We start from the raw sequence: 12,442 nt of genomic DNA on the forward strand, positions 1-12,442 counted from the left end.
TGCACCACCTTTATACCCTGGACCTGATCACCATCAGCCCAGCTGAACTCCTTCAGGTAATCAGTCTCATTAGTGCACTGATTGGTCCAACTACTTGTTGGTGCCTACAAAAAAAGGTGTGTGCCATCATGGCATCACATGCTGGAAACTTCTACCAATAATTTTACACCTGAAAGATCAGTTTTTAAGATCATCTACAACCTCGAGGTGAAGGGTCCAGCTGCAATGAAAAATATGTCAAGATGTCCATGAGAGTGCAGTGGGCTCAAGTACTACCTGCTCCAGGATCAGCTTGCTGCTAGAACAGAGCTGCAGCAGGAGGGTGTTAGTGTGTCAGCACACACTTCACTTCAATTCGCTTCAATTTTATTTATATAGCGCCAATTCATGAAACATGTCATCTCAAGTCACTTTACAAAGTCAAATTCCATTAGATTATACAGATTGGTAAAAAAAAATCCTATATAAGGGAACCAGTTGATTGCATCAAAGTCCCGACAAGCAGCATTCACTCCTGGAGGAGCGTAGAGCCACAGGGAGAGTCGTCTGCATTGTCCATGGCTTTGCTGCAATCCCTCATACTGAGCTAGTATGAAGCGACAGTGGGAAAAAAACCACCCATTAACGGGAAGGAAAACCTCCAGCAGAACCGGGCTCAGTATGAACGGTCATCTGCCTCGACCGACTGGGGTTACAGAAGACAGAGCAGAGACACAACAAGAGAGACAAAAAGCACAGAAGCACACATTGATCCAGTAATCTGTTCTACATTAGATGGTAATAGCGGGTGATATGTCTTCCCTGGATGATGTCACAGCTAACAGAACGTCAGACCAGGTGTACCTACTATGAAGATAAAAAAGAGAGAGAACAAAAAGTTAAAAGCTGACGACAAGCAATGCAAAACTGGAGAACAGTAGAACTCAGTAGAGTGAGAAAAATAGACCCTGATGTCCTCCAGTAGCCTAAGCCTATAGCAGCATAACTATAGAGGTAGCTCAGGGTAACATGAGCCACTCTAACTATAAGCTTTGTCAAAAAGGAAAGTTTTAAGATTAGTCTTAAAAGTAAACAGGGTGTCTGCCTCATGGACCAAAACTGGGAAGCTAAAGAGCAGAAAGACACTTGTATCCAAGAAAGGTATGAAGGAGACTGAAATTCTGCTAGAACTATAAAGATGAGAGGAAGAATACTGCTGCAAAGCTACGTTCCCTGATGAATCCTCTTTCCGATTGTTTGGGACATCTGGAAAACAAAAGGTGATGGGAAAAGAGAAAAAAAAAAAAAAGGATGATGGGAACATTAAAGCGTTCCAGACGTCAGGAACATCTCCTGATCTTAACCCCTCTTTGGGGTGGTGGCTGGTTCTTAGAGTAGGTGGGGGAACAGGGGCCAACAAACTTGGAGCATTAAGAAGACAGGGATAGCTCTCCAGAAGTGAACACCCACCACGTCAGAAAAAAAGCCAAAGGAGCTAGGAGGAATCAACACGGGAAATACTCAACACTAATTTCACGCATTTGTTCATAAAAGCTTCTAAAATTAAAACCATAGAAGTCACACAACACATTAGTGTCAGAACCCCTGCTGCATTGTGTTCTCCCACTCAATGCAGCATCTCCGTGCTTTAGGGCCCGTGAGGGGAAGCGTGAACAGCCGAGCCATGAGAGAGATGTTCAGGAGCTATGTGGAGATGCTGGTGAGCACAGCACTCGACCCTGATATGATCCAAGCTCTGGAGGACACTGATGGTAAGTCTCACATGAATGATGCAATTAATGACTTAAAGAAATATGATATACTGATGGTAGAGTGGAGAGATCCTGCATGTTGGTCAGAGTTCATAACCACCCATCCTCAACTTTAACAATATAATAATAATAAAGGACACAGCTTAAGTGGTGTTTAAACATCAGCATTGGTTCCACATGTGTTCGTTGTAGATTTTCATGTGTCAAAAATCTCCAGACAGGCTCAAATATATACATACACCCCTTGTAAAATTTGTTTATATGTCCCTCAGTAAGTTAAAAGAAACAACCTATGTTTTGTAGCCGCCGGCATCATTCAGGTTGTTATTTGACCGACCTTCTTAGCACAATTTGTAGAGTTCATCTGGTTGGTTTCCTGGAACAAACTAGCTTTTTAGGAAATCAGATGTTCAATATGGCTGAGGTCTAAACCTTAGGATTCAGTCGTAGAATCCATTCCAAACCCAGTTTGCATATGTGCTTGGGATCATTGTCCAGTTTGAACACCCAAAGGTTTCACTTATCTAACCAAAATTGTCTCAATCAGATAAAAGGAAACACCCAATGAAGCACCACAATGAAGCCAGCTTCACATCAACATAGACATAGACTTAGAGGATCCCGACCGCAAGAGAAGCACATGCTGTACAATAATCTAAAAAAACTGCAGCTGTCCACAGAGCAAGCTAAATGTTTGAGTGAAAGGTTTTAAAGTCAGACAAAACAGCAAGAATGTTTGAGAGAGTCAAGCTTGGGTTTTACTAGTGCATTACATGAAGTAGATGGAATGATGAAGGATGAGCACTACCCCCAAATTCTTCAACTGCACCTCTAATCAGGAGCTAGATGGTTGAACCTTGGACTCAGTTAGATATTCTAACAGGACAATGATGAACAGATAAAGCAGCCTAACAAAGCTTCTGGAATGACTCAGACCTCGGCACTTTTGAAGTTTTGTGGATGTATTATACATAGTCAAGTCCATGCCAGTTTAAATGAAATTTACCAGTTCTGATGAGTAGAGCAGTCAACTATCTTGCCAGCTTGTCGATGGCTAAAATAATGTTCTTTGTCTGTGTCTGCAAATAGCTAAAGACATTTAACCAAAATGTTAGGTGGGTATATGTAAATAGTTAAAGGTGATATATCGGGCTCTTTAATGCTTTACTTTTCATATTTAAATCATTCAGTTGTGGTCTAAATAAAGTGGAACTGCAATACTTTGATCTGAATTCCTCATTATTGTTTACCCACAGTCCCTCTTTTTCCCTTTTCTGAGGTTTGGCTGAAAGCAACTTGTTTTGGTGCTGTCTCTTTAAATGCAAAGGAGGCACTTCACACCTGTCCCCTTTCAGGTTGTGAGTTTGACCTAAACCATCCCATAGCATTTGTTTGACCATCTCTTCGGCAATTTTTTTTCACAGAGTAATGGCAGCGCCCTGTGGGCACCGTGTAAGGCGGTTCCTTGGCAGCAAGGCCTCAGTAAATCGTCTCCCCCTTAAATATTTGTGATGTTTGTTATATTATGGCGATTGTACTGAAACAGCAATTTCCCTCTGGAATTATTAAAGTATTTCTGATTCTGATTCTGACAGGAATTAACGTTTCAAAATGGTGGTTTTGCTGGAACTAGCAGAACCAACCTCCGGAACAACTGTGGGGGGGCGGGGAGCACAGGGTTAGTGGCTGAGAACAACTCAGTGGAGATGTGAGGACACTGAATAATAGCCACTAACCTTATGAGAATCTGGGAGGTTGCACTGGTTCTGAGAGAGTGATCCAGAGGATCTGTCTGGGTGATTCGGATCACTGACTGACTGATCCACTTCACATAGTCAGTTTGGAGGGTAGAAGCAGAAGGGGAATCCAATGTCCGGGCTTGGGTCATACACAGGAAATCCGTAACCTTGGCTGAGGTTTCCAGTAGGGCTGAGACAACAGGTGAATCCAGAATCCAGGTGAGAGAATCGGTAATGGGAAGCACAATCAAGGCGGAGGTATCAGACAGGGGCAGAGGCAGGAAGGAGAGGTCAAGAGACAGTTCAGGAAGTTGAAGTTCAGACACAGAAGCCAATAGGAGAATTTGACAGGAACAGGACAGGCAGGCAGGAAAATCCACAGGAATAAGACATATATATTAGGCAGGCAATCAAAGAATGCTGGATGATTTACTCACATGGTGGCTTTCAAGAATCTGGCAGTTATTCACTGGGAGGGGCTGGAATATATAGTGCTTCAGGAGGCATCCTAACCAGATGCCCAAGCCAACTCAGCTGGCTTCTCGCGAAGTGGAGGAGCAATGGCTCTACTCGGATGACTGAGCTCCTCACCCTATCTCTAAGGGAGAGCCCAGACACACTATGGAGAAAACATTTCGGCCGCTTGTATCCGGGATCTTGTTTTATCGGTCATGACCCAAAGCTCACGACCATAGATGAGGGTAGGAACGTAAATCGACCGGTAAATCGAGAGCTTCGCCTTTTGGCTCAGCTCTCTCTTCACCACAACGGATCGGTACAGCGCCCGCTTCACAGCAGCACCAATCCGCCTGTCAGTTTCCCGCTCTATCTTCCCCTCATTCGTGAACAAGACCCTAAGATACTTAAACTCCTCCACTAGGGGCAGCACATCCCCCCCAACCCGGAGAAGGCACTCTACCCTTTTCCGGCTCAAGACCATGGTCTCGGATTTGGAGGCACTGATCCTCATCCCGGCTGCTTCACACTTGGCTGCAAACCGCTCCAGTGAGAGCTGTAGATCATGACCTGATGAAGCTAGCAGAACCACATCATCCGCGAATAGCAGGGACGTGATCCTCTCAGCACCTTGGCTGCGCCTACAAATTCTGTCCATAAAAGTTCTGAACAGAATCGGTGACAAAGGGCAACCTTGGCAGAGTCACTTTCCTGTAGTCTCAAACGTGGTGGAGAAAATTGTTGCAGAACAATCAATTGAATATCTGGAGTCGAGGCAGCTACTACATCCTCAGCAGTTTGGCTTCAGACAAAAGTACTCCAGTGAAACAGCCAACTGCTATTTGCTGGACAAGGTAAAAAACCTTGACAAAAGCCATATTGTCGGTGCAGTGTTGTTAGACCTGAAAAAGACCTTTGATACTGTACATCACATATTAATGCACAAATTACAGCAATTCAAAATGTCATCAGCAGCTCTGTTGTGGTTTAAGTCCTACTTGGAGAGAAGGCAGCAACGTGTTAAGGTTGGTCCATTTAAATCTAATCTCTGTCCTAATGCCATTGGAGTGCCCCAAGGGTCAGTGTTAGGACCTCTATTATTTGCAATGTACATAAATGACCTGCTGGACTGTTGTCAGGAAGTTTATAGTCAGAGCTATATGCTGGTGACACAGTTATTCATGTGAAACATCACAGATGTAAATGAAACAAAATACTTGGGTATTATTCTTGACAAACATTTAAAGTTTCCAAGTCAAGTTAAAAATATATGTAAAAAGGTCAAACCTAATTTGAATTGCTTCCGTTTTAGCAGACAAGAGTTATTACATTGTGCAGCCCTGTTCTACATGCATGCAATGCTTTTTTCACATCTCTCATATTGCATTACATGTCCTCAAGGATCCCTTTCCACACTAAAGCCAATCATCTCACTGTATAATCAGTCTATCATGGTCTTGGACAAGGATCCTATGAGGTGGAATCACTGTGACATTATAAAGAACACAAGCTTTTTACTTTCAAAAACTTTGTAAATTTTAGCAAATTGAAACTAGTTTTTAAAGGTGTGAACATTTAGGTGTGAGATGTCAGGGCCCACTTAGACAGTGGGGACTGTATAGTCCCAATGTTCAGGACATCTTTTGGACAGTCCAGTTTCTCCTCTAAGGGACCAGACTGTGGAACTCTCTCTCCCGACTGACTTCAAACTACAGACTGATATTAACACCTTTAATAGAGGATTCAAACAGAGCCTGAAGTCAGGACAGAGTTGTTCACATAACAATGTCAATACATAAATTAGTTTTAAGTTTAATGTGTACAATTATCTGTTCACTTGCACTTTAAATTGTCTGCTATTGCATTTAATTATTTCTACTGTACTGTGTAATATTAACCTTTTTCTAAAAGCCTCCTATGGACTGGTGTTGAAAACTAGCACATATGCTAATACACTCGAGCATTGCATCTGGTTTGTCCAATTTACATGTGATGTCCATTTAAAAAATAGATAAATTAATAAAATAGAAAAAGAGGATCTTGCATGATGTGTCCTCTTTTAGGCCCATATGTATAACTTAGGACCTATGTTGATTGGAGGAACTTGAGCCCCTCGTTTATGGCTTTAAAAATCCTGGAAGCTGTTTGTGTTATTAGCCATCCTTAAAGATAACAGTTTAGGATCATCATAGAAAGCTCAACGTTAATAAGAAAATATTGTCTTTCATGAAGAAGGGTGCGTTAAAAGTGAACTGCTGTTCTGTTGTTCTAACTTCTTAGATGAGCTGTACCTCCCTCCCATGAGGAAAATAGACAGCTTACTGAGTGAACAGAAGAAGAGGTTGTTGAGAAGAGTTAATATGAGTGCTCAGCATCAGGTAAACATTTACCTTCAACTTCTTTGGTTTCACACCTACATTCCAAAACACCAGAACGATTATGTCAAAAACAATAGTGGAAGAGTTAAGCTGAACTTGCCTTCTTTTTCCCAGGAGGCTTTACATCAGTACCCCAAAATGTCAGCAGACCCTCTGGAGCCAGGAGCTGTCAGAGTTCATCTAGATGGGGAAGGTTACAGCCGCAAGACCCTCAATCGTATCAAGAAGAGTGTTCCTAAGCAACAGGTGAGAAGATGATGCAGTATCACACTGGATTACAGGTGTTGTTTGTACAACTCTCCTAACACAAGTTTAAGATCTCATCCTTTCATAAAGGGTAGCAAAATGTTCTAATATTTGCATCCAGTTACATCTCAGAATATTGTATAAAAGTTAAATATTATTTGTACCTCATTTTAGAAAGTAAAGACTAAATATTAAAGATTCACTACACAAAGAGTGAAATATTGTAAGCTTTCATTTCCTGTCACTTTGATCATTGCTACTGTTAATGAGAACCCAAAATTCAGTGTCTTCCCGAATTAGAATTTAGAGGAAGTTAAATATTGGAAACTTTTGGTGTCACAGCCATAATCAGCCTATAAATTCAAGGTTTCCTGAGTCTCTAAATGGTCTCTCAGTCTGGGTCAGTAGATCACATCATCATGGGGAAGGTTACTGACTGGACAGAAGTCTGGGAGATGTTCACGGACCCTCGGCAAGGAGGGTTAACCACACAAGGCCATTGCTAAAGAAGCTGGTTGCTCACAGGGGGCTGTATCAAAGCATATTCCTGCAAAGTTTAGTGGAAAGAAAAGGTGTAGTAGGAAAAGGTACACCAGTAACACTAATACAACACCTTGAGAGTATCATCAAGCGAACTACATTCAATAATTTTGGGGAGCTTCATAAGGAGTGGACTGGGGCTACACACAGACCAGCCCTACATATGAGATACAAGTGTGGCTTTCCTCATGTTAAACCATTCCTGGACCAGAGACAATGCCATAAGCATCTTCCCTGGGCTGAGGAGAAATGGACTGTTGCTCAGTGGTTTAACGTCCTGTTTTCAGAAGAAAGTAAACTGCATTTCATTTGGAAATCAAGGTCCCAGAGTCTGGAGGAAGAGTGGAGAGGAACAGAATCCACATTGCTTGAGGTCCAGTGTGAAGTTTTCACAGTCACGGAAGATTTAGAATGCCATGTCCTCTGCTGGTTCTGGTCCACTGGGTTTTCTGAAGTCCACAGTCAATGCAGCCATCTACTAGTACTTCATGCTTCTTTCTGCTGACAAGCTTCATGGAGATGCTGATTTTATTTTCTGTCAGCATTTAGTTTCGGACCCACACTGCCAGGTGTGCCAAAAGCTGGTCCAATGACCACCACATCACTGTGATTGATTGACCAATGAGCTGGCCTGGTGGAGAATCTATGGAACATTGTCCAGAGGAAGATGAGAGACAGATGAGAACCAACAATGCAGCTGGCCTAAAGGCCGCTCTCAAAGCAACCAGGGCTTCCAGAACACCTTAGCAGAACCACAGGATGATCACCTCCGTTCTACGGTGCATTGATGCAGTAATTTTATGTGAAACAAGAGGTGGCACAGGAGTTTGAGCAGGGTGCTTGCATCCTGGGAAGGCAGCAAGTTCCCCTGTTCAAATTCCACAGACTGCCACCCTTAGCGCCAGAATGCTCCTCAGGCTCCACACAAACGCTATTCCCACCGCCTCGGTTTAGCCGCGCTCTACTACTTGCTTAGCAAGCATTTCAGCAAGGCTAGCCTGGGTTTCTCCTGCCCTGCTCAATAGCAGGGTCAAACCGAGCTGACTTGATGGAGTTTTGACATGAACACACTGCTTTTCAGTGATTGGCCAAGAGCGAGGAAAAATGAGAAGGTTTTTCTCCAAGGAAGTGCAGACAAAACTGAAGAACGACAACATTGTTATTAAGGGCAATCATGAAGAGAGTGGGTCAAACTGAAATATAATCTTGCAATTTACAAACCATGAACCTTGCCTGAAGGAAAGAAAACAAGAGAAAGTACACTTCAGCTTTCTATGCGAATTAGTCATGGGTTTCAAGATTTTCTTCAAATAAAAGTCTGAAAATTGACATGCAGTGGTATTCATGCTATGCTAGCCCTAAACAAAATTCAGTGCATCTGGTTGTCTTCGGAAGTCACCACTGTAAACAGAGTCCAGCAGTGTGTAACTGAATGTGAGTCTAACTGCAGCCGTGTCTGTTTCTGAAGATAGGGTTGGGTTCTAAAGCAGGATCCTAAGCTTTGAACATCTCACACTGTACATCACTATTGTTGTGTAAATTGTAAAAAAAAACAAAACATTTAAATGGAATGAATTTATATAGCGCTTTTTTAGTCATAGTGAACACTCAAAATACTTCAGACAATGTCCACATGCACCAAATGGGACGTTTCTCAAATCACGTGGCATTTGCCCAGAGACAGCCCGACTTTCCCGGATGGTCAGACAAGCTGAGTACAAACTACAATGGCCGCAACCGCAATACCAGTCATTTTGAAAGAGGACAATGTCCTGAGAGCTTCATTTCAATCTTCTTCAGTCAAGAAACCCAGCGTATAACAACTTAAATGTAGGTTGAAATGTAGAGGTCTCAAAATGAGCAGAAAGAAAGCAGTGCTAGTAGAAAGGTAGGAGAGGCTGTCCTCTCCTCTCTCACAACGCATTAAACACGAGGAAGAACCCGCTGAATCTGTGTATAATTACAGCTAATACAAAGAAAAAATATATACCGGTGTGTGTGTGTGTGTATGTGCACGCACGCACGCACGCACGCACACACACACACACACACACACACACACACACACACACCTCCGCAGACACAAACAATCACTCATCTTGTGAGAGAAACAAGCGACTTGATCCATGAAAACAAGCCGAAGCCACACAAGCAACTCGCCATGCTGTAACACACAGACCACTTCTAATCTTTACTAATGCATGCATTTAGCTGGTATTTATACACACCGGTGCTACAGTGGCAGCACACTGCGCCCTAAGCGATGTGTATGTGTATTTTTTTGTGTCCGTAATGTCTAAAGCAGCAGCCAGGTGCTGGACATCCGAACCTGAATATTCGATCATCGCCTGTCGGACCACTGCATTGGCCTTTCGACTTTTTAATAATTACTCTTTGTGAAACTAGCACTTTCAAAGTGTTTTTGTGGATTACTGGGCCAGAAACAGACATTCGTTTTAACCCTAATCCCCTGTGCAGAACAAAATTTTGCTAAAATGTTGTGGACCTCCTAAAGAAGAAAAAAGAAATGTTTGCTATTAAAGCTCTCTTCTTTCAACCTTCCTCAGGATATGAAGCTTTCAATTGAAACCTGTCGAATATACAGTCTATATCATTCCCTTCACCACTACAAGTATCACACCTTCCTGCACTGCAAGAAGGAGGTAAGGAAGGCTTCATGCATGTAATTATATTCAGTTGGCTGATTGTTATTCCTTGGCTTTTCTTTGTCCTCCATCTGAATACTGTTGATTGGACTCATTCCTCTGCTCCTGAACAATATTTTCAACACAACTTTTTGCATCCCATAAATACCAGTAGCAGTTGTACAACCTACTGCAAATTGGAGATTAAACCTAAAACAGAAAAGAGGCCAGTTGCTTAAAACTGTTTTACTAAAACTGTGTGTAAATGCAGTGATGAAACTTTTTAACCAGATTTGGTCAACCGTGTACAAGGCATAGATTACGGCACAGCAAACCAGACATGAGAAGGTAGTAAGCAACAAAGAAAACGTTGGATTAATTTCATTGATTTAGAGAGGGAAAAGGGGAATATTTTGGTGGTTTAATAAGAATAAGAAATCATTCATTGTCCCACAATGGGGAAATTCAGGATTTAGTTTCTGGTCTACAACCATACAAAGAACTAGAACTGGTGAACATTTTAACACCTTGCACCTTCAAAGTATTAGAATTTTTATTTGATTCTTCTAACACGAAGGAATGCATACTAGTGCTGCGGAAAGAAACTGGCATTAGATTTTTAAAGATTTCACTAATAAAAATCTGTAAAGTGTAATATGCTCTGGCATTGAGCCCCCTTTACTCTGATACCTATAAACAACCGCTTTTCTTCACAAATCACCTCAGCAGTCAATAGAGTCCAGTTGTGTGTAGTTTAATCTGGGTCTAAATGCAGCTGTTTTGTGAAGCCACCAGAGGTTTGTTAGAAAACAAAAATGAGTTTTTATGGTCTAGATACAATACATGTATGGAGGAAAACTAACACTGCACATCACACCATCACAGCATCACCATGGTGAGACACGATGGAGCCAGCATCATGCTGTGGACATCTGAACAGAGTTGATGGGAAGATGGATGGAGCTAAATCCACTACAATTCTGGAAGAGCAGCTGTTAGAAGCTGCAGCACACCTAAGAGTAGGTTGGAGGTTGAGCTTCCAGCAGGATAATAGCTTTAAACACAGACTAATTTAGTCACTTGATTCTGGTGTGTAGAGCAAATGATAAATGTAAATGTTGCATGGGACAGGCCCTCAAGGATTTCAGTTTGAGAACACTGGTTTAGATCAAAGCAGATTCAGGTACTAGAATGGCCTAAACCCAAATCCATGCTCACCAATACTCTCCACCCAAATTAGCTGAGCTTGAGTTATTTTACAAAGAACAATGAGCAAAAATTCAATTTTATGGGTATTCAGTGTGATAGTCTATCGGGCTCTGTCTATTCCAGCTTATTTATCTATAAATGAATTCTCTAGCGGGACACTGTAGATGACCTGAGTCAATGACCCCCATCAGTAATATTTAGATTTCATTTCATTTCATTTCACCTTATTCACCTAGCACACTTTCATTTGTAAACTGATGTCCAGTGACAGAGACAGTACGATAGGCCCAGTCCTACTTCTAACCTGTATCCTGCATCACATCATGCTTATAGCATCAGTTCTTCGTCTAGTTTCTACCACAGAGCCATACAGCCTCACCTACCAGATCCCCTCAGGTATGTTGAAGAGATGACTGTTGTGATGTCTGTATCCAACTTTATTTCCTGTCCAGACTGGTAACATCGAGCAGGCAGCAGAGGACCCTGGCCAGGAGGAGGTGGTGCAGCAGTGCATGGCCAACCAGGCCTGGCTAGAGAGCCTGTTCAGCTCCTTCATCGAGCTGCTCACTCTTAGTGCCAAGGCCTGAAGGAGGACCACGGCTTGAACCTCAGCCTGTAAACCCCTGTGTTCACCCACAGCATCAAGCAAACTGTCTGGTTGCAACCAAAGAACCGCCACTGTCAGTTTGTTGGTGGTACATGCTTTGTTGTAGAGTCCATCTTACATACCTCTTGATTTCATAGCTGGTATTGACCAACAGGATAATGAACTCTGAATGTGGTGGATTGTCCCCCAAATCCTGTAAACAGAAATCACACGGACAGTATTGTGAAAGAGATCCTCAGAACTTGATGGACGCCCGCCCAGCTGTCTTTAAGTATGTGTTAATATCTCTGGGTTGTATAATTTATACAGTGACATTTTTAAAAATGCCCACCTCAGCAGTGGGTTGTTTCTTGTTCTTATTTTTAAAGAATATTTTAAAGGGATGTACATAAAATGAGCTGCCCTCTTTTATTGGTTCTGTTCAACCCACAGAGTTCAATCTAGAGTTGAGTGAGCTAAGAGGCGATTTTAGTGGACTACAAGCTGTAAGCAGGAACATAAACTGTACTTTGTTCCAAACCATGATGTTTTTGTTTCTTTTTAAATAGATGGTTTACTGCTACAAATGACAATGGAATGGAAAAAAAAAAATCAAGCACGCCTTTCTCTAAAGAAATGTGAGGTGAAAAGATCCTCCAGCAGCCTAAATGTCCGTGTTTAATGTTGGTCATTTTTATCTGTTTGTTGGTGATTAATATTTCCTATTGTTCTGCCTCTCCTGGAGACTCTTTCAATGTGTAAATACTGTACAGCTGATACATTCTCTTGTTGGCAGTTGCTCTTCTGTACATGAAATTCCTGTATTTGACAAAGGGAAATAAAACTGTTCAAAATGACAAATGTGATGAAAAATAAACAGCATCGTGCTCAA

General features: G+C 42.0%; 1 protein-coding gene across 1 annotated transcript in view; it reads left to right on the forward strand.

The window, feature by feature from the left end:
* Positions 1–12,442, forward strand: part of LOC105939680 (proline-rich protein 12-like) — a 38,585-nt gene extending 26,143 nt beyond the window's left edge. The window contains exons 9-13 of the mRNA XM_021308190.2: positions 1,632–1,751; positions 6,227–6,324; positions 6,439–6,570; positions 9,678–9,773; positions 11,417–12,442. Of these exons, the coding sequence (XP_021163865.2) occupies positions 1,632–1,751; positions 6,227–6,324; positions 6,439–6,570; positions 9,678–9,773; positions 11,417–11,551 (581 nt within the window). The 3' untranslated portion in view covers positions 11,552–12,442. The remainder of the gene's footprint in view (positions 1–1,631; positions 1,752–6,226; positions 6,325–6,438; positions 6,571–9,677; positions 9,774–11,416) is intronic.

This window comes from Fundulus heteroclitus, chromosome 16, assembly GCF_011125445.2.
Source record: "Fundulus heteroclitus isolate FHET01 chromosome 16, MU-UCD_Fhet_4.1, whole genome shotgun sequence".
NCBI classification, from domain to species: Eukaryota; Metazoa; Chordata; class Actinopteri; order Cyprinodontiformes; family Fundulidae; genus Fundulus; species Fundulus heteroclitus.